The sequence below is a fragment of the Girardinichthys multiradiatus genome, chromosome 24, assembly GCF_021462225.1.
Source record: "Girardinichthys multiradiatus isolate DD_20200921_A chromosome 24, DD_fGirMul_XY1, whole genome shotgun sequence".
Classification (NCBI taxonomy): Eukaryota; Metazoa; Chordata; class Actinopteri; order Cyprinodontiformes; family Goodeidae; genus Girardinichthys; species Girardinichthys multiradiatus.
In genome coordinates this window covers 21873550-21897145 of record NC_061816.1, presented here as the reverse complement: position 1 = coordinate 21897145, position 23596 = coordinate 21873550, and the positions used below count along the sequence as shown (strand labels likewise).

The 23596-nt window shown below is 42.8% G+C and overlaps 3 protein-coding genes across 5 annotated transcripts; 1 reads left to right on the top strand and 2 right to left on the bottom strand.

Moving 5' to 3' along the window:
• Positions 1-269: 269 nt before the first annotated feature.
• On the bottom strand, positions 270-12566 carry LOC124861355 (cyclin-Y-like protein 1). 2 transcript variants are annotated; one of them, XM_047355004.1, is made up of 11 exons: positions 12424-12566; positions 11622-12327; positions 11466-11540; positions 11360-11394; positions 5968-6068; positions 5832-5867; positions 1962-2013; positions 1770-1889; positions 1201-1367; positions 955-1117; positions 270-865 (listed from the first exon to the last, which is right to left on the bottom strand). In XM_047355004.1, exons 2-11 carry the CDS (start codon positions 11779-11781, stop codon positions 749-751), a joined length of 1026 nt encoding a protein of 341 aa, XP_047210960.1. In that variant the 5' UTR covers positions 11782-12327; positions 12424-12566; the 3' UTR covers positions 270-748. The 2 variants fall into 2 exon arrangements, with proteins under 2 accessions (XP_047210960.1, XP_047210959.1); XM_047355003.1 differs by lacking the exon at positions 12424-12566 and having other exon boundaries at positions 11622-12417.
• Positions 12567-13451: 885 nt separating this feature from the next.
• mettl21a (methyltransferase 21A, HSPA lysine) lies at positions 13452-15853 on the top strand. The gene is made up of 3 exons (XM_047355008.1): positions 13452-13883; positions 13958-14069; positions 15210-15853. Exons 1-3 carry the CDS (start codon positions 13737-13739, stop codon positions 15605-15607), a joined length of 657 nt encoding a protein of 218 aa, XP_047210964.1. The 5' UTR covers positions 13452-13736; the 3' UTR covers positions 15608-15853.
• LOC124861356 (cyclic AMP-responsive element-binding protein 1-like) lies at positions 15661-22520 on the bottom strand. 2 transcript variants are annotated; one of them, XM_047355006.1, is made up of 8 exons: positions 22363-22520; positions 19778-19871; positions 19543-19689; positions 19355-19452; positions 19101-19240; positions 18844-19026; positions 17800-17953; positions 15661-17699 (listed from the first exon to the last, which is right to left on the bottom strand). In XM_047355006.1, exons 2-8 carry the CDS (start codon positions 19856-19858, stop codon positions 17555-17557), a joined length of 948 nt encoding a protein of 315 aa, XP_047210962.1. In that variant the 5' UTR covers positions 19859-19871; positions 22363-22520; the 3' UTR covers positions 15661-17554. The 2 variants fall into 2 exon arrangements, with proteins under 2 accessions (XP_047210962.1, XP_047210963.1); XM_047355007.1 differs by lacking the exon at positions 19778-19871 and having other exon boundaries at positions 19543-19755; positions 22363-22510.
• Between the last annotated feature and the right edge of the window lie 1076 nt (positions 22521-23596).

Sequence of the window (23596 nt, the reverse complement as noted above, 5' to 3'; positions counted from 1 at the left end):
CAACCCTCGGCATTTATTTAGGCTTGAGACCAACGCAAATAGGACACTGTAAAGGGAGTAAACGGTTGTGATACGGGACCCAAAACCCTTTTGTATCCAACTGAAACAGACTATTTGAGACATTAATATTTATGATAAAGCAATACTTTATACATCATGGAAATTAAATTACTTATATTGTGAAGCAAAAGTACTTTTACAATATATCCACATTGTTGTGGATCTTCTTTCAGAGTCCTGCATTTAAAAAATAAAACACCTGAACACACTTTTCCACCTAACTTAAAATCAGCGAGTGAAATTTATTTGAATTAAATAAAGTCTGGTACATTTCACAGCTATAGGAGCCTACACAGTAAGCAAAACGTCTTGTTGTCCATGTGAAGAACTACGCCACAGGGTAGTTCATGACAGTTTTTGTGTAATTACTGCTGGGAACAAGGTGGTAGCAGCTGGATATTGCTCCCCAAAAATATAATAAAAAATGAAATACAAAGAAAATTGTGCAACTTCAGGAAGCATTATATACTATTTTCCTCCGATATATGTTACCAAATCTTCATGCTTTGAAAGGAAAACCACTGAAGTTTTTTTAACTTAACACAAAGACATGATTAATAAAGTTATAGTGTTATATATTTAGCCTCTAAAATTGACACTTAATCTTTCAAGGATGTTTGTCTTCTCTAAAATCCTTTCTCAGTAGTTCCGTCCAGTTAGGAAGATCAGAGATACTTTTTAGACTGGATCAGGAAAGCACGGCCTGCGAGTTCTTGATGCCGACCATATTGTCTGCACTCATGGACCTCCTCATGGCAGATTTGCTCAGGTCCTTGTACTTGTCCTCACACAGTCTGGATATGGCCTGAAGACAGTGCAAGCACAAAACCTTGAGTGCCCAAGAACACCACCAGGAGGGACACCGAAGGAAAAAAATAAACTAGAATTGCTCACCTCTAGCTTTTGGGCTCGCTTGTTGCTGAGTGGCTCCAGAGGGAAGTTGAGGTTGTTGTCATCTGCCAGAGAGCGCAGGTCGAAGTAATACTTGGCGTAGACGCTGGCTGGAACGTTGATGTTAAACTGAAGCAGCTCCAAGAATTGACGTTCCATCTCATTCCTGGTCAACGCAAAGATTTCATCAATCGTGTCAAAACAAAAAACCCCATCTCAAAAGACAGCTGGTTGAAGAGCAGCACTCACATGTCCTCCACTGTCATATCCTTAAGAATCTGGCAATAATCGACATTCCAGACGGCCTGGTCATCCCAGACTTTGGAAGCCAGCAGGATGGCGCCAAGAACGATACGCTTCCAGTTGGAGGGACAAATGTCTATTTCAGCGTACGTCAAAAGCCTTTCAAGGTACACCTGAAAGGAGAAAACTACGATTTTAAAGGAAGTTTCTGCACTTTAGTCAAGAACAAATTTCAGACTGAATTTGGCAGAATTCTCCATCTATATTTGACACATTCTTGAAGTGGAAGTTAAAAGGTTTACTATGGATTTGCTGCCATTTCTGTTGAGGAAAGAATCAATGGATGGACGGATGGAAATGGAAGGTAAAAAGACGGTAGTAAGAATAAAAGGATGCTTGGGTGAATGGACTAATGGGTGGATGGATGTGCACAAATCCTGGAGGATAGGGTAGGGAGTAAAGAGTTGAAATATAAATAATCTAAGCTTTTCCGTTGCTTATGTAAACCTGGGAGTTTTTGCCCAAATTGTGTAGCTCCTAGCTTATATTTAGAGAGATAACATGTTTGTTTTTACCAGAGTGACGATGGCGCACTCAGCCGTGAGCTGTGCAGAGCTGAAGAGCGTCCTGATGAAGCGGTAGATCAGTTTGTGTTCAGGATCAACCACAGAATAATCATCCGGGACCTTTTCTCTCTGTTGGAATGAAGACTAATTTTTATCAGATCCCACCAAAAAAAACGAGCAGATGTTTGGTCAAAGACTCACCGACAGAGGGTGCTTCTTCTCGTCGAATATATCCAGTGATCGGTTGGAATCTCTGCAGAAACATCAATATGACAACGATTATTGGGTATAATATATCCAAATATACAAAGAACTATCCCTATCAATGTCAGTGGCTCTCTCATGGTAAAACCGCACAGAATCATCCGAATTTAAGTTTAGAGACAGCAGAATAACACCCTGGAAACAATCCTGAAAGTTAAAATAGTTTCTCCTTTTACCTACAAATGCATTTCAAATTCTACTATACAAATACAATTTTAAAAAGCGTTAAAGATATGTTTAAACGGCATTCTATGGGTCTGGGATCAATTATTTATGTAAAGGAAGTACCTTCTCTTTACTTCCTAGGGTTTTATGCATCAGAACACAATTAAAACAATGTGGTTCTTAAGAACCTAAAATGATTTCCATATAATTTCTAGAGCACAAAAGTAGCTAAAGGCGAAGCCAACATAGAAAAGCCATATATAAAAAAACTAAGTACACCCCACCCACCAATCTATTCTTCAATCTATCCATCCTTCATCCATCTATCCGTCTGTCTGTTCATCCATCCATCCCATACTACGTTTATTTATAAAACAACATACCGTTGAGAAAAGTGCTGCACAACAGGTAAAACACAAGAAGAAAAAAAGACAACACATATCTCCAAATCACCAACATAGCTCTATAAAATCAGACTAAATGGTACAGTCAATGTCCAACTCACAATGTGTTCAAAGCCAAAGAGTAAAAGTGCTTTTTCAAGCGAGATTTAAAAACATCAACCGAAGGAGCTTGTCTTATGCACAGAGGCAGCTCGTTCCAGAGCTTTGGGGCCACAGTAGAAAACACTCGATCATCTAGCAATTTCCTCTGTGATTTAGAAACATCCAGCAGCAAAATGAACAAGATGGGTCGTAGGGGTTAGGCAAGTTGAACAAATATGCTGGCGCAAGGCCTTTAAGACACTTAAGAAAAAAATAAAAACCAAAGGACTTTAAAATGGATCCTGAAATAAATAGGCAGCCATCACAAAGAGTGTCATGCTCTTGATTCTTTGTACCTGTTAAAATATAAGGCTGCATTTTGGACAAGTTGAAGTTGTGACAGTGACCTATCTAGTTCCTTTTAGACTAGAAATGCAATAATCCAACCAGGAAGTTATAAAAGTATAGATTACTGATTCCAAGTCACGCCTAGAAAGGAGAGATTCAACCTTAGAGACGTCTAAAATAAGAAATAGAGTAGATGGTGGAACATTTTGAACTGAATAAATACCCTTTGGTTTAATGTTCATTCAAATACAAAACAGTTTAGGGCCATTCATGTTTTGATGTCACTAAGACAGTCAAGAAAGGGCTGAACAGGGTGAGCACTAGACTGTCTCAGGGAGAAATGAAATCCCATATTTCTGTAAAAATAGTTACCAGTGGCAAAAGGTACAGTGAAAAAGAAGTGGTCCAAGAATAAAGCCTAGTGGCATCTCCCATGGCAGGTCAGCACAGAGTGCTGGTCATCCGATTCCCACCCACTGTGAAATCAGGATATTATGGTCTACCATGTCAAGGTTCCCACAGTCAGATGCTAATATAATATTGTTAAAAACACTCAACAGGCCTGATTCTGGTCTGCAGAATGCTTAAAAACCAGACTGAAATGCTTGTCAAGGAAGTCATTTAGTTGGAAGTAAACAATCTTTTCCAGTTACTCAAAAAAGGCAACTTGGAAACAGGTCTAAAAATTGGCTCAGATAGCTGGGTCTAGCCCAGGTTTCCATCCTTGCATCCATCCATCCCTAAAATGTTTTTGTTGCAGTTCTATTTGCAATGTTTAAGCCTTTTTCACTGTTGAAATATATGCCATAAATTGTTAGAATATTTTTGTGTTTATACTTTAAAAATGGGTTAAAAAGAAACTTCGACACTTGAGCCTGGAACAGTATGGAGTATTGACATGAGGTGGTCATTCACTCACATCGCTGTGAAGCTCTCTTGAAGGTCCTAATCACATCATCATACGTCCACCACTGTATTTGAAATGTGGTAGGTGTTTGTGCTTATATGCTGTTTTCTCCAAATATACTGCTGAAGATTAAAGTCAAACTCTACTATGGTTTCATCTCTCCAATTTTGCATTATTTGCTGTTATTTCAGCTTTTAACCTTGTTCTCTCTTTTCTCTTCTTAGAAGCTACACCTGGCCTGGCTCTGTGTCTACCTGTGACACCTTTCTGGAGGGGAATTGTCCGAGCTTCTGCTGGCAACAACTTAATGCTCACCCTCTACCGATGATCCACATGGCCCTGTCTTTTAGTGTTTAACCCTTTCTCTCTCCTAGACATGGCGATTGACTAAGCTTAACTGTAACTAACTGTATGTGCTCTCTTTCAGACTCTAACCTTGAAAACTGGCTCAGAGATTATTTGTTCTTTCTTTCTAGGTGAAACGACTAAAGGAGCTACATTCATTAACATTTACTTTTCCTTCCCATAGAAAGTACTCCTGGATCAGTGCTTCTGTGTTCTTTTTGTGTCTCTGCTTTGTTTTCTCAAACCCCCAGTCGGTCGTGGCAGATGGCCGCTCACACTGAGCCTGGTTCTGCTGGAGGTTTCTTCCTGTTAAAAGGGAGTTTTTCCTCTCCACTGTCTCTACATGCATGCTCAGTATGAGGGATTGCTGCAACATCAACACCAGTGACTGTCCACTGTCTCTACATGCTCATCCGGGAGGAGGGAAAGCTGCAAGTCACTGACTGGAGGCAATCTGCTAGGTTTCCTTAGATAGAAAAAACTTTTTATCCAATTTGATTAAATAACTGAATCTGACTGCACCGTTAGGATTAATTGGAATGTATGTACCTGACTGTTGTGAAGTGCCTTGAGACAACATGTGTTGTGAATTAGCGCTATATAAATAAAACAGAATTGAATTGAATATTTCCAGACGACATCATTCAAAAGCTCTCGTGATTCATTCAGATGCAGCTTTGCAAACCCATCTTGTGCTGCCAGATTGCTTAAAAGAGAAGAGGCTTTCTCCTTCAACTCATCCAAACAAGCTATACTTGTCCATTCTTTTTACTTGCACGGCCATGAAATCCTTGGAGCTGCTTCAGTTCAACATCAACATGCTACTCTATGCCAAGAATTACTTCTCTGGCAGACCACAACGACCTCAGTTTCCCTCTGGAGCCACACGGCAAAAAGCAGGCCCAAATATGGCTAACTGGTGGTCAGCAATATTTCTTCTTTGGTGTCCCTCCTGGTGTTGTTCTCGGGCACTATATGTTTTTTGCTTACATTTTCTATAAGCCATATCCAGACTGTGTGAGGACAAATACAAGGACTTGAGCAAATTTGCAGTCAGGAAGTCAGTGTGGTCGGCATAAGGAACTCGCGGGCTGTGTTTTCCTTATTCAGTCAGAAAGCATCTCTGATCTTCCCAACTAGATGGGACTACTGAGAAAGGATTTTAGAGAAGACAAACACCCTTAAGAGATTAAATGACAATTGTAGAAGCTAATATACAATCTGATCAGATATGTCCTAAATGTTTTCCACTTCTAAATATGCACTATGTTAACGATGAACATTTAATTGTCTGATGCTGAGGATTTTTGTACCCTTCACCCGACTGATACCTTTGTACACTGAGATAATTTTGATCCTTTTTAACATCTCTACTACATGTGTACTTTCCATAAAGGATGCAAATTAGCAAATCCTGCAAGGACACCTGATCTTTATTTAAGGTTCACAAAATATTGACTGAATTGAGGATTTAAAATTATCTGTGAAATGAGAACAATCTGCACAACACTAGCGGTAATGGGAGGAATCCATGACAACATTCCAAACTTTTCCTACCTGTTTTTGATGTGATAGTATATGGCCAAAGCAACACTGGAAAAGACACAGAGAATTATTAAACATTATGAGAAAAAACTATATTACTTCTGTATATTTTAGTAATTATTTAGACAAATGGGGAGGGGATGCTTACCATCTGATGGTGCTCTTAAGGTTTGGTTGGCTGACTGTGCTATCGTCAATAAAAATAGTTGAGCAGGAACTGTACTTTTTACTCAGGAGCCCTGGAGATGTCTGGAACATTAACAACATCAGTATTAAAACAAGGATTCTTCCAACAGCCTTCAAGTTGACAAAGGTGTTACACAAAGATCAGTTCCAAGTCCCCTCTAATTTCTGTATGGTCTACATGTGGACTAGGCCTAAGATTCAATTTTCCAAAAGGTTATTCATTTCAAATTCAGCAAAGAATATTTAAAAAATATTATTTTATTAACCCCTCCTTGAACCGTCACCTTAACGTGGTGGAGGGGTTTGAGTGCTCAAATGATCCTAGAGGCTATGTTGTCTGGGGCCTAAATGCCCCTGGTAGGGTCTCCCATGGCAAACAGGCTCTAGGTGATGGGTCAGACAAAGAATGGTTCAAGAACCCCTCATGAAGAACAAAATATTGAGGCACGTGACGTCGCCCGGTACGGCGGAGCCGGGGTCCCAACCCTGGAGCCAGGCCTGGGGTCGGGACTCGTCGGAGAGCGCCTGGTGGCCGGGTTGCTCCTCGCGGGACCCGGCCGGGCCAAGCCCGAACGAGAGACGCGAGGCCATCCCCCAGTGGGCCCACCATCTGCAGGGGGAACCGTGAGGGACCGGTGCAAAGCGGATTGGGTGGCGGACAAAGGTGGAGACCTCAGCGGCCTGATCCCCGGATGCTTAGACTGGCTCTAGGGACGTGGAATGTCACCTCGCTGGGGGGGAAGGAGCCTGAGCTTGTGCGGGAGGTCGAGAGATATCGACTAGAAATAGTCGGGCTCGCCTCCATGCACAGCGTGGGCTCTGGAACCCATCTCCTTGAGAGGGGTTGGACTCTCTTCTACTCTGGAGTGGCCCACGGGGAGAGGCGGCGGGCTGGTGTGGGTTTGCTCCATTATTCTGCTGGGGGACATCAACGCCCACGTGGGGAACGACAGTGACACCTGGAGAGGCGTGATCGGGAGGAATGGTCTCCCCAATCTGAATCCGAGTGGTGTTTTGTTATTGGACTTCTGTGCTAGTCACGGATTGTCCATAACGAACACCATGTTCAAACATAAGGGTGTCCATCAGTGCACTTGGCAGCAGGACACCCTAGGCAGGAGGTCGATGATCGACTTTGTTGTCATATCATCAGACCTTCGGCCGCATGTTTTGGACACTCGGGTGAAGATAGGGGCTGAGCTGTCCACTGATCATCACCTGGTGGTGAGTTGGATCCGCTGGAGGAGGAGAAAGCCAGACAGACTTGGCAAGCCCAAGCGCATAGTGAGGGTCTGCTGGGAACGCCTGGCGGAGCCCTCGGCCAGGGATGTATTCAACTCCCCCCTCCGGGAGAGCTTCGACCAGATCCCGGGGGATGTTGGAGACATAGAGTCCGAGTGGACCATGTTCTCCGCATCTATTGTCGATGCTGCTGCCCATAGCTGCGGCCGTAAGGTCTGCGGAGCCTGTCGTGGTGGCAATCCCAGAACCCGGTGGTGGACACTGGCAGTAAGGGATGCTGTTAAGCTGAAGAAGGAGTCCTATCGGCTGTAGTTGGCTTGTGGGACTCCTGAGGCGGCTGACGGGTACCGTGAGGCCAAGCGTGCTGCGGCCCGGGCTGTGGCAGAGGCAAAAACTCGGGCCTGGGAAGAGTTCGGTGAGGCCATGGAGAAGGACTACCGGTTGGCCTCGAAGCGATTCTGGCAAACCGTCCGGCGCCTCAGGAGGGGGAAGCAGTGCTTTGCCAACACTGTTTATAGTGGGGGCAGGAGACTGCTGACCTCGACTGAGGACATTATCGGGCGGTGGAAGGAGTACTTCGAGGATCTCCTCAATCCTGCCATCACGCATTCCGTGGTGGAAACAGAGGCTGGGAACTCGGGGTTGGACTCTTTCATCACCCAGGCTGAAGTCACCGAGGTGGTTAAAAAGCGTGGTGGCAAGGCTTCGGGGGTGGATGAGATCCACCCTGAGTACCTCAAGTCTCTGGATGTTCTAGGGCTGTCATGGTTGACACGCCTCTTCAACATTGCGTGGCGGTCGGGGACAGTGCCTCTGGACTGGCAGACTTGGGTGGTGGTCCCCCTTTATAAAAAGGGGGACCGGAGGGTGTGTTCCAACTACAGGGGGATCACACTCCTCAGCCTCCCTGGTAAGGCCTACGCCAGGGTATTGGAGAGGAGAGTCCGATACCCTGTGGGCATCACGAGGAGTATGCTCCAGGAGTATGGAATCGGGGGCCCTTTATTAGGGGCATTCCGGTCCCTGTACGAGCGGAGCGGGAGTTTGGTCCGCATTGCCGGCACTAAGTCGGACCTGTTCCCAGTGCATGTTGGACTCCAGCAGGGCTGCCCTTTGTCGCTGGTCCTGTTCATAACTTTTATGGACAGGATTTCTAGACGCAGCCAAGGGCCGGAGGGGGTCTGGTTTGGGGACCAGTGGATTTCGTCTCTTCTTTTTGCGGATGACGTGGTCCTGCTGGCCCCTTCTAGCCAAGACCTACAGCATGCGCTGTGGCGGTTCGCAGCCGAGTGTGAAGCGGCTGGGATGAGGATCAGCTCCTCCAAGTCCGAGGCCATGGTACTCGACCGGAAAAGGGTGGCTTGTCCTCTTCAGGTTGGAGGGGAGTTCCTGCCTCAAGTGGAGGAGTTTAAGTATCTCGGGGTCTTGTTCACGAGTGAGGGAAGAATGGAGCGGGAGATCGACAGACGGATCGGTGCGGCTGCCACAGTGGGGGCGCTGTGCCGGTCCATTGTGGTGAAGAGAGAGCTGAGCCGAAAAGCAAAGCTCTCAATTTACTGGTCGGTCTACGTTCCTACCCTCACCTATGGCCATGAACTTTGGGTCATGACCGAAAGAACAAGATCACGGATACAAGCAGCTGAAATGAGCTTCCTCCGTAGGGTGGCCGGGCACTCCCTTAGAGATAGGGTGAGGAGCTCGGCCATCCGGGAGGGGCTCGGAGTAGAGCCGCTGCTCCTCCACATCGAGAGGAGCCAGTTGAGGTGGCTCGGGTATCTATACCGGATGCCTCCTGGACGCCTTCCTCGGGAGGTGTTCCAGGCACGTCCCACCGGGAGGAGGCCCAGGGGACGGCCCAGGACACGCTGGAGGGACTATGTCTCCCGGCTGGCTTGGGCTCCCCTTGGAGGAACTGGAGGAGGTGTCTGGAGAGAGGGACGTCTGGGCGTCTCCGCTGAGTCTGCTGCCCCCGCGACCCGGTCCTCGATAAGCGGAAGACGACGAACGAACGAACGATTATTTTATTAAAATAATATTTTATTGTCCCTTCTGATTTGTGAACTGGTTATTTGAACACATTTGTTTTAAAGCTAATTTGGCCTCACTCACAAGTTCCCCAAAACAAACCTTGGTTCTGAAGCATGTATATTCACTTTGAACTATGATATCACTGCTTCATTTTATTATTTATTGCTTTTGGTCTGATCTTTTTGGTAGTTTAGTCATGCCTTTATATCTTTACTTAGTAGTTCAATTGAATGCTATTAGTCTAGTTAGAGAGTTTCTTAAAGTATCTTAACTTGGAGTTGAATTATTTTGTTATTAAATTCTTGCATTTTGGAGAGATGTTGTGTTTATTCTATACATGTCTGCATGGCTTGCTGGTGTGCAAATTCACTCCTTCATCTAGTGTTCTCTAATACCACCAGGCAGGCATTTATTAAACAATAACTGACAGAGACTGAGAGCTTGGTCATTTGTATCTAAATTACTAACTTAATAGTTATTCATAGCCACAACAAACCTACGGTACGGAGAAGTTTGCCGGTTTAACGAGCAGAAACACGGTGAGCACAGATCATATTTTTTACTCTAATTTGGGAATAAACATATGTAGAATCTTAAAGAAAACCTTACAAAAGGTTTACCAAATCTGGAGCAGATAAATCTAAACAGGACTAAATAATGACTTTTGTAAAACCAGCTAAGTGGCAACTATATTACAATGTAGTTGCTGGAAAAATGAGGCAAACCGTGATATGGTACCCCAACCACCAAAAAGAACCCATGGTGTACAGCCATGTTTTTGACAAGCCATCAGCAGGTGACATATTTTTAGATTTCTTTGATGCTGAACTCTTCAAAACATTGTGAACAAACACAAACGCAATGCAGCAAGAAATCTATCAAGAAAAATCAGTTTTAAATGGAAGGGCCTAACACCACTGGAACTTCAGACAAATCTTGGACTGCAACTGCACATGACTATGATGCACCTCCTAAAGGTCTCAGGTTTTTGAAGAACAAAAATAATTTTTTTCTAATTCTCTTTCCTGCCCCTTTCCTGTTCAGGAACGGTATTCTTGCCATCTCAGGCAGCGCTTCTGTGATGGTAAATGTCTCTGTATCCAAAATGTGGATGAGAGAATGGTGGCATTGAAGGTCAGGCTGGGCACCAAACAGAGAGATAAGCCAACAAAATGTGGACTCGAGTTCTTTGTACTGGCTGATGTGAATGGGTACACTGTAGATTTCGAGCTGTTGATTGCCAAGTCAAAAGGTACCTCTGGAAATGGGCTCTTCTTTAATGTTGTCAAATCCCCTCCTCCTTACCATGGGCAACACCAAACAGTAGGGTCTTGGGGTGTAGGACAATAGACCTGGCGGGCTATGGGTGGGGGGACCCTACAGTGCTGTTTCCCCGCTTTGCTCGGGAATATGTCAGGGCGACCGTGGGCAGCAGAGACTGGGTTGGGCTCTAGTGGGGATCCCTTCCTCTTGGCCTCCCTGAGCTATTTCACAAGGTAGGCTAGCACTGTGCCATCACTCCCTTGGACCTTCTGGCCACTGTGGTGTGTTAATGTCTGCCCGGCGAGTTGGGTTATCTGGGGGAGAGGGTGAATCCAAAACACCCAGACTCACGATGAAACAAATATCAGTTACATGAGGGGAGAAAATAACAGCATTTCAGAAAAAGAACCTCATGCAGAACCAAACACGATGGTGGTAGTGTGATGGTATGGTGCTTCAGGTTTTGGATGAGGAGTGGCACAAGCAATTATTAGGTTTTATACAGGACCAGGTTTGTTCGGAGATCTTTTTCCGCCCTACTGAATGAAATCAGCTTTTAAAAAGTTATTTATATATTAACTCAGGTTATCTTAGTCTGATTTCTGTGACAAAAATTTGAAAACAAAAAAAGTCTGCAAAATGGCAAAGACCTGTTTGCGCCATTGTATATTTACAGTTAGATGCTTTAAAATTTGTCTTTACTCAATACTTATAGTAAGTGAAAAATCAGACATTTGATTATAAATTCTGCTTCAAATGAGAAGATTTAGTTTTTTCATGCATTTTGGGGATTTTCTAAGGTTAAACTGATGAAGACTTACATGGTTCATATAGTTGCTTTTCCTTTTCTCACGCACTGGAAGGAGAAAACAATGTGAATAAGACAGGTAGTGAGATAATAACTGGAATAAATGGAGGAATACCAACCATCTGTCTGGGACTTGTTGAGGAAAAGGGTGCTGGCTCTGGGGTGGTCCGATGGGTTCGCCTCCTGGGCCAGTTCTGTAGCAAAGAAACATTTCATTGACCAATCATGACACATTACCTGCAGAAAGTATTCCCCCACCTATGAGCCAAACCAACCATCTGGTAACTCCCTGTCGCTGATGTGCTGTAGGTACGTCCCAGTGTCCTCGCTCACGTCCTCTGTGGTGGTGATGGGACACTCGTCCAGATCCACGTGTCTCCTGTGGAGTTTTGGACTCTCCCCTGGAGAGAAGCAGCAGGACGCGGAGCCTCCCATTTCTGATCTACACCTGCCCTGCTCCGGCCAGAGCTCGTTCCCATATAACTAAAGCTGGGCCTTCTGCTGATAACACTGCACTCCAAGGGTCAAAGTTCAACCTATACCTTTTAGGAAGGAAGGGGGTGGCACTTAAAAACACATAACACCTATACGTATTAAATGAGTTTTAAATCAGTTTTATGGCGCCAAGAATAAAATGTGGTGACAATTGGATTTTCTAGCAGCAGACAGGGATGCATGGAATAACTAAGGTTTCTGCAGAGTGGGCACAGACAGCTGACATATTCAGGGCGTGTGCACACATTTCCCAGACTTCCATGGATGAAACCACCAGTTTTCTAACAATAACTATTCATAATATGCTCAGATTTAACAGTGAAGAGTTTTTGGTGATCCAACAGTCCCAGGCTCGTCTGTCTGCCTCCATGGCTATCCGGCTAACGCTCAGGTCTACCCAGGTTCGGCTGCTCCCCCTTCCCCAGGAATAATGGATCAATCCATGTCCGCTGCAGCCGAAGGATGTGCCACAGTCCCCGGGCTGATCTACGGGATAAAACACGGATTCAACAGCTGGAAAAACCTCCAAACATTACCGAGAGTACGGGAAGGAAGCGGGTATGAATAATACAGGGAACGTACATCTCCTCTCATTTGCAGGAGACACGTCCTCTACGTCACAGTGCTTGGTAGCGTAGCAGTTACATTCAGACGCGGCTTCCGGTTTTTGCATTTCAAAATAAAAGCTCCTGTTGCATACCTGACGTGTTCACTCCAAGGCCACTTTAGTAGATGCAGCTGTTCAACTACTTCCCTAATTGAAGTTCAGAACAGCAGAATGTGGAAAGAAAAAAACAACTTCAGTGAATGTGTCATGGCTGCTGGTGCCAGACAGACAAATCTGGCACTTTCCTCCACATGTCAAATTAGTTCTGAAATCAAAGTTAGAATGGGCAGACTGATTTGAGGAGATAGACAGGCAACAGCATCTCTAGTTACATGCACTTGAGCACCTTTTGGACTAGACCATGGTAAGTGGTAGGGTCACAACTTGCTGTAATGAACATACAAGCATTGATTCCATCCTGTGTTGTATTAAACATCCAGGGTGGTGTAATGATATAAGGATGTTTTATTGGCTATTTGCCCCTTAGTACCAGCTGGCCCTTGATGTTCGCTGTTCTAAAAATCTTCAGATGTCTCCTCTTCAGAACACCAGAATCAGACCATCAGATCATTGGGATTACATGCTGAGAAAGTAAGTTTAGTCCTTTGATTCAGGTGCATCGAAAAGTTGCAGGACACTGTCCCTCAAGGACTTGAGTTTGAGACCCCTGATTTAAGCAAAGCCTTTGAGTGTATTTAATGTTCTAGACAGAATAAAATCCATTTTGAAGCATTATTTCACATGAAATAATTTACTGTCTGAGAAAATATAAATTTATAGATTCAGTTCCATTCATATAAGCACCACATTAAAGGCTTATGTGGGAAGTCCAAACTTAATTACTGTGCTTTTATTCTGAAAACATAGCACCAATGAAACGGAAGAAATAACGTTTCAAAGCTAATTGATTTCATGAAGAGACTACGCCCCTTGAACGGCCTTCAGAAAAACACGGTTTCTCATTGGGTAAGCTTATTTAAGCTGTAACGTGATTGGTCGACACGTCTATATGTGCGGTGATAATCAAAAGGCTGTCGGGTGTGACGGTTTGATCTAACATGGGACATTGTTGTGTTATCGTTTCGGTTTAAAGCTAAATCAGTGACTTCTCTGGAACTGGTGCCGAAAATTCAGTCGACCTTAACGGATTTAATAGTGGGGATGTTAAAAAGAAACGGAAGATGGCGCTAATGAGTCAGTAAACGATCAAGGTTCCTTTATAGGTTTAAGAAGAAGAGTTACACACCAGCTCTATGAAACTCAATGAAAGGTGTTATGTATGTGAAGCATGGCTCTCGTTCCTTATGAAGAAAATCCGCTCCCTGCACTTACCAAACTCCACAATTCCTCAGCAGAATTCCGTTTTGCCAACCAGGACCTCCGTCTGGCTCAGGACTGGAGGAAGCTGGGGGTGGCTGCAGTTGTTTGGGATGCAGTGAGTTTCATTTTGGCTGCAACAGAACCAACGGGGTTAGATAATCATGTAATGTTTGTTTTATTTTCCCCAAGGCCGTTGTTATGTGTATGTATCTGGAGCTGGGAGCAGTGGAGTTAAAGGGGATGAAGGCAATTGAACTGGGAGCTGGGACTGGACTGGTGGGTATTGTAGCAGCTCTGCTGGGTAAGTTCACAGTCGACTGATAAGTGTTTTCTAAGGCCAGTACCAAAACCAATATTTAGAATCATATTAATCATTTACCACAGTACATAGAATAATATGCTGTTTCTTGATGTGTTTACAAGTCACAAAACTGCATTTAATGAATGTAATGCAAACGTAAAGTAAATATGTTTAACCATTTGAACTGTGGATCAATAGACAACCAAATAGGGTGTGGAAAATTTTTTAAAAGCAACCTTGTTTGTAAAAGTACTAAGTCACGGTGCTCACTCCAACTCCGATTTAATTAGTAATATATATATATATATATATATATATATATATATAGCAGAGGGCAGTGCGGACCTTACGACAGATTGAATACCCAAACTTATTTTTCAGAACATCTAGAACTTACAAGCATATTCTGTTTAGCTGATTGAGGTTGCCAGGGCAACGCACCGGAGCATCCATATTACTTTTGTACAGTCTTATTCTGAGCACCATTGCTTGGATGCTTTTTGGCAGCTAAAGTTTCAATAGGCGGAACTTTCAGATAGGTCAGTGTGTGGCATCATCCATGCTAGTTTCTGCGATCTAGAACTTTTCTAAATGTTTCACTACCTCATGCTTCATGTTTTACTTAGAATGTATACGTCAAATTGCAGAAAAATTGGTTTTGTGTTGTGGCTATCGAAGTTTTGTGACATTCTTGGAAAAAGTTAGCATGATATTCCTATGAATGTCTGCCAACGTTGTTCTGGAAAACTCAAGGAAATGGCTAGTTTGGGAATAGTGTGCTATCATGATTAGTAACAATTTATTGTACGGTGTCATAATTGTTCCATAAAAAATAAATGTGGGTTCTTGCAACAAGATAACCTCCCAGTTTTTTCTTCAGATTTGAGTGATGTCACATTGACATAATCCACTGTAGCTTTGATGTGATTTTAAACTTTAGAAAATATTTCTGAATTAAATCTTAGTCCACACGAATTTCATGATTTATAGATATAATTGAAGGAAAATCCTTAGATTTTGTGACTATTAATGAAGAGGGAGCCACATAACTTATTTATGAGCTCATCTGATGAATTACTGATCAATAATGAATTTAAATGAATATTTGGATTTGAGATGGCCGTTTTCCCCATTTTCCAGGTGCTCATGTGACCATCACAGACCGGGAAGCTGCTCTGGAATTCCTCTCTGCCAACGTCAATGCCAACCTGCCGCCACAGTCCCGCGACTCTGTGGCGGTCTTGGAACTGACCTGGGGTCAGGGCCTTGAACGTTTCCCAGTAGGAGGATTTGATCTGGTTCTGGGAGCAGACATCATTTACCTGGAGGAGACATTTCCAGCTCTGCTGCTGACCCTGGAGCACTTATGCTCGGACAGCACTGTTGTTTTACTGGCCTGCAAGATCCGCTACGAGCGGGACACGAACTTCCTGAGCATGCTCCAGCACCAGTTCGCTGTGGAGGAGGTCCACTATGACAAAGACAGGGACATTCATGTGTACAAGGCATGCAGACTCCCTATGAGGAGGGATTTATAACACGTTTTTCTATTCGACCAAACAAGGTTTAAAGGAAATAAAAAAAAAAAAAACACCAGAAACACGTTTATTATCAGCTGCCAAAAATCTTTTATATGCCTCTAACAGAAACGCACTCTTATACAAGTTGATGTTGACATTTAGAAAATGTGAAAAAAAAAAACATAAAAAAGCATACTACTTCATGACTATACATAGTACAATATGGCGTTCTGCATTATTAAAATAACAGCTCCGTTCATTCTCTGATCTTGTCACACATTACATTCTTTTTTTCAGGAGGGAATTTAATTGGACCGAATCCCATGTTAATGAAAACACTTGTTTAGTAAAACCTTTGGAGGAATCTCACGGAGCAGTCGGCTCCGGGCCCTTCAAGTTCTTTGAACTGTTTCAGGATTGTTAAAAAGCAAGGAAAGTGCGCACACCGCTCCGTTTTCCTACAGACTTCCAGGGTGGAGGGAGACTAAATCGGATCTACTTTATACCTAAGAGGTTTAAGTTTTCCTCACAAAAAGTCCGAATAATGACCTGGGCCTATTGTGCATTATAAAACAATATTCATTCGGTGAGTCTTTAAAGATTTACAAATTAAGGTTTTATGGATAGTAAGTACACCCTCTAAATTTTAGGGTATTGTGTTTTAGAACAATAAAAAAGCAGTTTTTTTTTTTTTACCAAGTTCTAATATTTAAAAACAGACATGGTCAAGTTATAAAGATAAAGGTGAGACTTAAATACTAAGTACACCCCCCTCTCCTTTACAATTTAAAAGGCAAAGTAGTTATTCAATCTGGGAGAGAACTAAACTGCATAACATCACAAACACCGTACTCCTACTGTTAAGCACGGTTGTGGAGCGGTGATTATTTGGGCTGGTTTGCAGAGGCAGTACCTGGGTCCGTAAAACTATTCTAGAGTCCTGTGAAGCCAGATGTCTAAAGATTCATGGGCTATACTTAAGTTTTCTATACAAATTTTCTTCAGCATGAAATACAGGAAGTTAGATTTAAATAACTTTAGAACCCTGTAAAAAAAAAAAAAAACCTAAGGTGTACTTTTTAATCTGCCTGTGCAGATATTTGTTTTACAGCAAAAGTCCAGTTTTTGTTTGTTAAAAAACAGTAAAACTAACTTTTCAAAAAATAATAAACTGTAAAAATAAAGGTCAGTACATTTTTGAAATTCACCTTTAACAAAAAATAAACTATTTCTTTCCCCTTAAGTTATGATACATCTTATACTCCCTGCCCTAATTTATTCCTGTAGCAGGAACTTTAAATGATTTGCATCATTTTGGGTTACATTAAAAAAAATATTTAGCCTTTATCTTCAGATAAAAACAAAAAAATTAGACAAACTGTCAAATGTTTCCCAAGTTCAATACTGTATTCTTAAAGCTGCATTTTACAGTCGACGTTTAGCCGTTTGTTCGTGTCCTAAAAAGGCAGATTTATGTAAAAAAACAAAAAGGCATCACAGAAGCAAATAAACTGAGGATAAACAAAATACAAGTCAGAGATAAAAGGACCCACCTACAGTTTATAGTGATTAGGTAACAGATGAATGCAAATTACAAGTACAAAGGGAACCTCTCTGAGCGACCGGGTTCCATCGTGGGAGGTATTTGATGTCAGCTCCTCTTTGCTGGTGATTCTGCCCAGTCTGACTGGGCACCAGTGGCTGGAATGCTTTCCTGGATATTCCCACATGATCTCAGAAACATTGCCTCACCTCTTTTCATGGGAAACTGATGCTTCAAAGAGGGACAGACAATTTTTTAAGTCTTAGTAATTGCCACTCTCAGATTCATCAGCAGTTTTTTTTTAAGAAAGCAGGAAAAGTAGAAAAGGAGGAGTCGCTTCTGTAAGCGTGGCTCTAAGCTGAGTCTCTGTACATGGGGACGCGGGCCCCCACTGCCCCCCCAGGCGGTGTTTGGTGACTTTTCTACTCTGATTTGTGGCAGTACAAGTCTTTGAGGGCTTTGAGTTCCTCAATGAGGGTTTTGTTCTGATTCTCCAGTACGGCCACACGGTTCTCCAGACACTTTACGTACTCCTTCTTCTTCCTGCGACACTCCCGGGCTGCCTCCCTGTGTGGCACACAGATTCAGTTACAGTTTCACATTACTCTAAAAAACAAAAAAACGGGGGCTTAGGAGTCCGATTTTTTCCATTCACGGATTCAAGTACCTGTTTTTCATCAGTCGGACCTCCCTTTTCCGTGTGACTTCCTCTGTACCTCCTGCTGTTCCCAATGAAGGAGATGTTGCCATGACTACCCCCGGAGTGATGGTGCTGGTTTGAGCTGTCCGGATCTGGTAGGCCTGGACGTCGCCAGAAGCAGCTGGTGGGTAAAAACAGACAGACATCCTATGTGATTGACAACTAGTGCATCATGTTTCAACCCAACACTTTAGGTGTAGGAGCAACAGGAAGTAGTGCATAGCGGTGAGGAGGAAGAACCAACTGATTACAGGGGCGGATGTTCTGGGGTATGTTTAGGGTCATCGTGCCGCTGGACGGTGAAACGCCGCCGCAGTCTGAAGTCGTCTGCACCCTCTAACAACTTTTCTTCTAGGACTTTCCTGTATTTAGCGTCATCCATCTTCCTATCAACTCTGATCATCCTCCACACAGCATGATGCTGCCACCACCATGTTTCTCCATGTTCTGAATTGATGGCTCATGCCCTAACCATTAAAACGTATAGCCTAAACTCAGCTTTGTTTTATTGCTTTCGGGTGGGAGATCCAGCAGAGATGAGCTTAGGAAGCTGTTGTGGCCTTCTAGACCTTGTATCTTTTCTACCAGACCAACACTAAGGTAAGCAGCCACAACAACACAGACTTCATTCATTTAGAAAACAGAAGACTTTTTCAGTTAATGTTCTTAAAGAGAATCAGGATTTAATTAACACGGAACATTCTGGTGTTTCTCCCATTAGGACCACATCTACATACAGGCCGCATACATACTGGATTTATTTCGATTTAATAGCTGTGGACTGAGAGAATCTGCCTCTATTGGTACTTGTTAAAAAAATTCCAATAAAGTCCATAGAGGTTTGTGGTTCTAACTACAGGGTGTGAATAGTTTTGTGAGTCACTGCAAAACCCAGTGAAGTCCAGATATGTTTGACTATGTGCTGACACAGAAAAAGCCCAGAATCATTAGAGGGTGTACTTTCTATTTCAATGATTGTAAGTAAAGCATAAAGCTAAAACACGTCCTCACCTTGAACAACTACTTGGTTACTGGGAACGAGGATCTGCTGGCCGTCGCTGGTCTGGGCGTACTGCAGGATGGTGGTCCCTGGCTGCGCTGCAGCAGCGTTGGCCATGGTGAGGGTCTGCAGGCCCTGCACTCCATCTGTGCCGTTACTGGCCAGCTGAATGGCCCCGCCCTGAGTAATGGCAACTGCAGAGAGGGGGGGGTGAGTGCATGGCTTCCACATGATCACACCTAAACGATACTGTGTGGCAAACACTTACTGTACTGGCCACTGCTGGTCTGATAAATGGGAGTGGGCATAGTGACTGTGGTGATGGCTGGACCTGAGTCGTCTTCAGATTTTTCCTCCTCAATTCGAGGCACGGCAGGAGTATCTGACGATAAGTCGTTAAGAATCTTCCTGTTCAAGCCAATAAAATCACAGCTGAATCTCAGCTTGCACTTAAAGAGCACAAAATTCTTCATCTTTGTTTTCTTGTGCCGTTTTGTTTTTTATCGGACATGTAAAGCAAACCTGTAAGAAGGCCGTCTAGAAAGAATCTCTCTCCTCTTCTGTGAATCTGTGACACTATCTACAGATTCCTGGGAATCCTCGCTCTCCACAGCGGCAATCTATAAGCAAATAAAAAACAGGGCTTTACTCTAAAGATGAATGAAACTGGTTGTAGTGGGAGAGTTTTAAATGTTTTCGCTTCTCTTTACCTGTACAGCCTGGACCTGTGGTGACTGAATGACGGAATGCTGAGCAGCCTGGATCACCCCGTGCACTTGGACTGTTTGACCGTTAGGTAGCTGCACTATAGTGACTCCTGGACCTCCGGATGATACCTGGCCTGCTGCGATGGACGCCTGCAAACCCGGCGGCATGCAAACGCCTCGGGGTTAATTAAATGAACGGAGCAGCCATCTGTAAATCTGCAAAGATGGTAGGAATTACCTGAGCAAGGGTGATCTGCTGTACCTCGGACTCAGAGACAACTGTTTCACCACTCTGCTGTACCTCTGTACCAGCTTCCATCTTAATTTAAAAGCTGCAACAAACAAACCCAGGAAGTTCAGTTGAGGGGTTTTATAGTGCAAAAAATAAAAACAGTGGAGTACCTTCCCAGGAGTAGCTGACTGACAAAAATTCAAAAGAACTGCTGACCACAGAAAACACAAAAACCTGTGTTACATCTGCCCAAAAATCCTCCCGACGATCCGCGAAACATTATCTTTTTCCATGTGGTATAAAACTACCAGTTTCAGGAAAAGGACATCCCACTGACATAAACATGGTGGTGGTAGTGTGGTGGTCTGGGGCTGCTTTGCTTCACCAGGAGCTGAATGACTTGCTGGAATTGATGGCACCATGAATTCTGTTCTCTAGCAGAAAAAGTGCAGAAACTGCTCAACAAACTAAAGAGGCATTAAGTTCCTGAAATATCCTTGTGTGCGTTTCCACTTAAATGGTGACTTTAATCTAGACTAAATCCACACACGCTGAGCAGCCCCTTTTACCTCAAGAGTGCTGCTGTAATCTGATGAGACAGATCTCCATCCACTGCAACAGCAGAGTCCATGACGTGGTTATAACCTCCACCCCCGTTTTCTGATTGGAGCTCCCATCTGATTGATCAGCTATCATCATTTGACAATTTAATGACTCTGAAACTGAAATAAAGCCTGTTTTAACCTGGAAGATGTTTGTAACGTTCAACAGATCTTTAATAATTAAAGAATAAGAGATGTGCATCATGGGAGCTTCTGCTCCAATCAAACTTAACATCAGCGAATTAACAAAGCAAGACAGTTGCTATTGCTTTAATCTGTAGAGCATAAATGTGGACAAATGTAGGGGGTAAGGGCGCGACCCATGGATAGCGGCTACAGTCCAAGAAGCGGCTGTCTGGGGTTCGAGTTTCTTCCCCCCCTCTCTCCCCATTTCCTGTCTGCCTACTGTTGGAAAAATGAAAGCCTAGTGCTGCAACTAAAAAATAATAAAAATCTATATATATAATCACAGGGACACTGTAAGGGTAAGTCCACGCCTTCTTAAAATATTTTTACTCGAATTGGCTTATATTATTAATGCACCTGAATGCACCTTTTTTAGCACTCTAATTAGCAGCAACTTTGTTTCTGACTCATCACTTTTTCCCTCACTATGAGATGTAAAACAAAATGCCACACTGGCAACAATTAGCCTAAAATATTCATATCAATATTAATATCATTTTGGGATTTTACCCCTTTAAAGGCCAATATATTTATATAGCTCCATTGTTTTAATTTAAAAAAAGTAAACCAAACGACAGTTTCCAGCATGCTTTCATTGGGGAAAAACAAGTCATGCCACGGCCACCTATAGATAGATTTACACATTTGTAAAGCAGCAGACTCCAGGCTAGTTAACTAGCTACCTGTGTTACTCAATGAAAAACAGAATGAAAAAAAGGATAATATTTCTCAACAAAACTAGTATAAAATCATGTGGGTGTTAGTTCTGTTTCTCTGAAGTCTGCGTTTCCATATCAAAATAACAAGGATGTCATTTATAATCATATATTATAATCTAAAGAGCATTCCATGTTGTTGGCAGTAGGAATAATTACGGTTAAAATCATGCAGCCATAGTATTTTGGCATTTTTCCTCAAGCTTTTTATAAACACACATAACCCACTCTTGATGAAGAAAAACAAATCGGCTCCATCTTGCTCTGCCCTGTGCGCAGTAAACCCGCTGTATAGTACGCTGCAATAAATACTCTATAGGCTGAGTTTTGGCTGAGGGAGGGTGTGGTTTGTTACACACAGCAGTAGAAACCCATTTGCAATGTCCATTTGAGCTACACGAGAACACACGAAAAGATATCGATGACGTCGAAACATGAAGCATTATTTGTTTTCTAGCCTAAAGCTGCAGTTAAACGGGCAGCTAGCAGCTACGGGTAGCATAGCTATAAATGTTAGCATGCTAGGTGGCTAACATGAATGCAATGAATGATATCAGAGTTTAGCATCAGTTCATTTACGACATATTAATGTTCCAGTTAGCTTAATTTTTTTAATATACATGTCAATGTTTGGAGCTTGGCATTAGCGTTTAAATGCAGTTTTCCCTGAAGCTGTGCTGGCTGATACCGCTATGTTGCTAGCTGGAAGCTTCTTTGGAGGGAAATGTCTGCATGCATTGCAAGCCAGCCTGTTGTTTTCTTTACACCTAGGACAGATATACTGGTTTATTTAATCAGTTTTGATTCATCACTGGTATAAACAAAGTCTGAGCTAAAGTCGAATAGATAGGTGGTTCAGAAATTAATTCCTGCGTAGTTTATTAAATAAAAAAATAAATCCCACTCCCACATTAATACCTATGTCTCAGCGTTACAGAGACTGACTCATTTTGTGAGCCTCTGCCGCTGCAACAACCGCCGCCATGATCTCTTTGTTGGCCCTGTGCGGAAATGTGGCTACAAATATAATCTGCGGGCAGCCATATATATTATCTGTTTAGCAAACATCAGACGCGTGTCCTCTTACCAATACAGACTCGCTTCGTCACTCCCGGGTCTACGGAGCTCCACTTTTATTCAGACCGACACGTAAGAGACCGCGTCAGGCTACACCTCCGTCGCGTCACCGAGAACAACAACACGGAGAGGAGGACGGGGCAGTGAGACGACAGCGAAGGAATCGACTGTGCCGAGAGGATCCGAGGCGCGGCGGTGGAAGCCGGAAGGTTGCGGAAACTACCGAGGGGACTGGGGAATCTACGGAGATAGCCGAGAATGTAGCTTTTCTCGCTGTATGAGGCTACGTTCAACATTACTTTACTGAATGCAACGGAAGTGCAAATATTAACGTTTTAATTTTTAACATTTCGTTTTTCAATGAAAAATATGGACAAATTAAAATGTCCATATTTATTTAAGGGAAATTAAACGTTTTAGCTGTTTATCCTATTGTCAAAATAGAGACCGTTAGCAATGTTCTCAGAATAGTTCTACGTCATAAATAATAAAGGAGTCTAAAGAACCAAAAGGAAATCAAACCAAACATTGTTAAATAGAACTTCTATGCAGCATCTATGTAAAAGAATGTTCATGAATTTTCAATACCATACCACTTTATTAATAAGGCACATTAAAACAGCAACGAGGTCTACCAAAGTGCTGTCCAATAAAATAATCAAGTGGGCGATACTGAAAAAAAATACATGAATCGGTAGAGATAAAAATAAAAAGAAGCTATTGCACAACAGTTAAGACATTTAAAAACATATGAAAAGATTTAAAAATGTATTCAGAAGTGAACTGGAAGCCTATTAAGGAATGCCAAAATTTAAGACGTGCTCTCTTTTTCCTGTACCAGTTAAAAGTGGGACAGTATGCTCTGGAAGTCAGCTCCAGTTGAAAGTTTTTTTTATCAGTTTTCGTACTCTAGATATGGACAAATTTAGGTTAGTGCCTTTCTTATCATAGCAGTTTCCTAACTTTTGAAGATCACCTTACATGTGGCTAACTTTGATGGGATGTTTGCCTGTCTTTACCACTTTTAGAGAATGACTGAAATATAAATGGGTATCTGTGTCATTTCATATATGCCATAAATAACACCCGATTTGGCTTAAAAAAGTCAAGTGTAACTTCAGAAAATGTCCCTCCAGATATGCACTATGAACTTGTTTGTGTGTTTAACTGAAAAAAATCATGTCTATAAAAAAATCATGTCTATATTTTGATAATGAGTATAAAAGCCATCTTATTGTCATCTT

Excerpts from the sequence above, each read along its gene's own strand:
- LOC124861355 (XM_047355004.1), bottom strand. The coding sequence starts at position 11,781 with ATGGGAGGCTCCGCGTCCTGCTGCTTCTCTCCAGGGGAGAGTCCAAAA. Across the intron at positions 11,395-11,465 it reads CAACAAGTCCCAGACAGATG|TGCGTGAGAAAAGGAAAAGC; the intron begins GTTGGTATTCCT and ends TTCTCCTTCCAG. Across the intron at positions 2,014-5,831 it reads TACTATCACATCAAAAACAG|AGATTCCAACCGATCACTGG; the intron begins GTAGGAAAAGTT and ends ATGTTTCTGCAG.
- mettl21a (XM_047355008.1), top strand. The coding sequence starts at position 13,737 with ATGGCTCTCGTTCCTTATGAAGAAAATCCGCTCCCTGCACTTACCAAA. Across the intron at positions 13,884-13,957 it reads CTGCAGTTGTTTGGGATGCA|GCCGTTGTTATGTGTATGTA; the intron begins GTGAGTTTCATT and ends ATTTTCCCCAAG. Across the intron at positions 14,070-15,209 it reads TATTGTAGCAGCTCTGCTGG|GTGCTCATGTGACCATCACA; the intron begins GTAAGTTCACAG and ends CCCATTTTCCAG.
- LOC124861356 (XM_047355006.1), bottom strand. The coding sequence starts at position 19,858 with ATGGAAGCTGGTACAGAGGTACAGCAGAGTGGTGAAACAGTTGTCTCT. Across the intron at positions 19,027-19,100 it reads GACCAGCAGTGGCCAGTACA|TTGCCATTACTCAGGGCGGG; the intron begins GTAAGTGTTTGC and ends CCCTCTCTGCAG. Across the intron at positions 17,700-17,799 it reads GTCCGACTGATGAAAAACAG|GGAGGCAGCCCGGGAGTGTC; the intron begins GTACTTGAATCC and ends TGTGCCACACAG.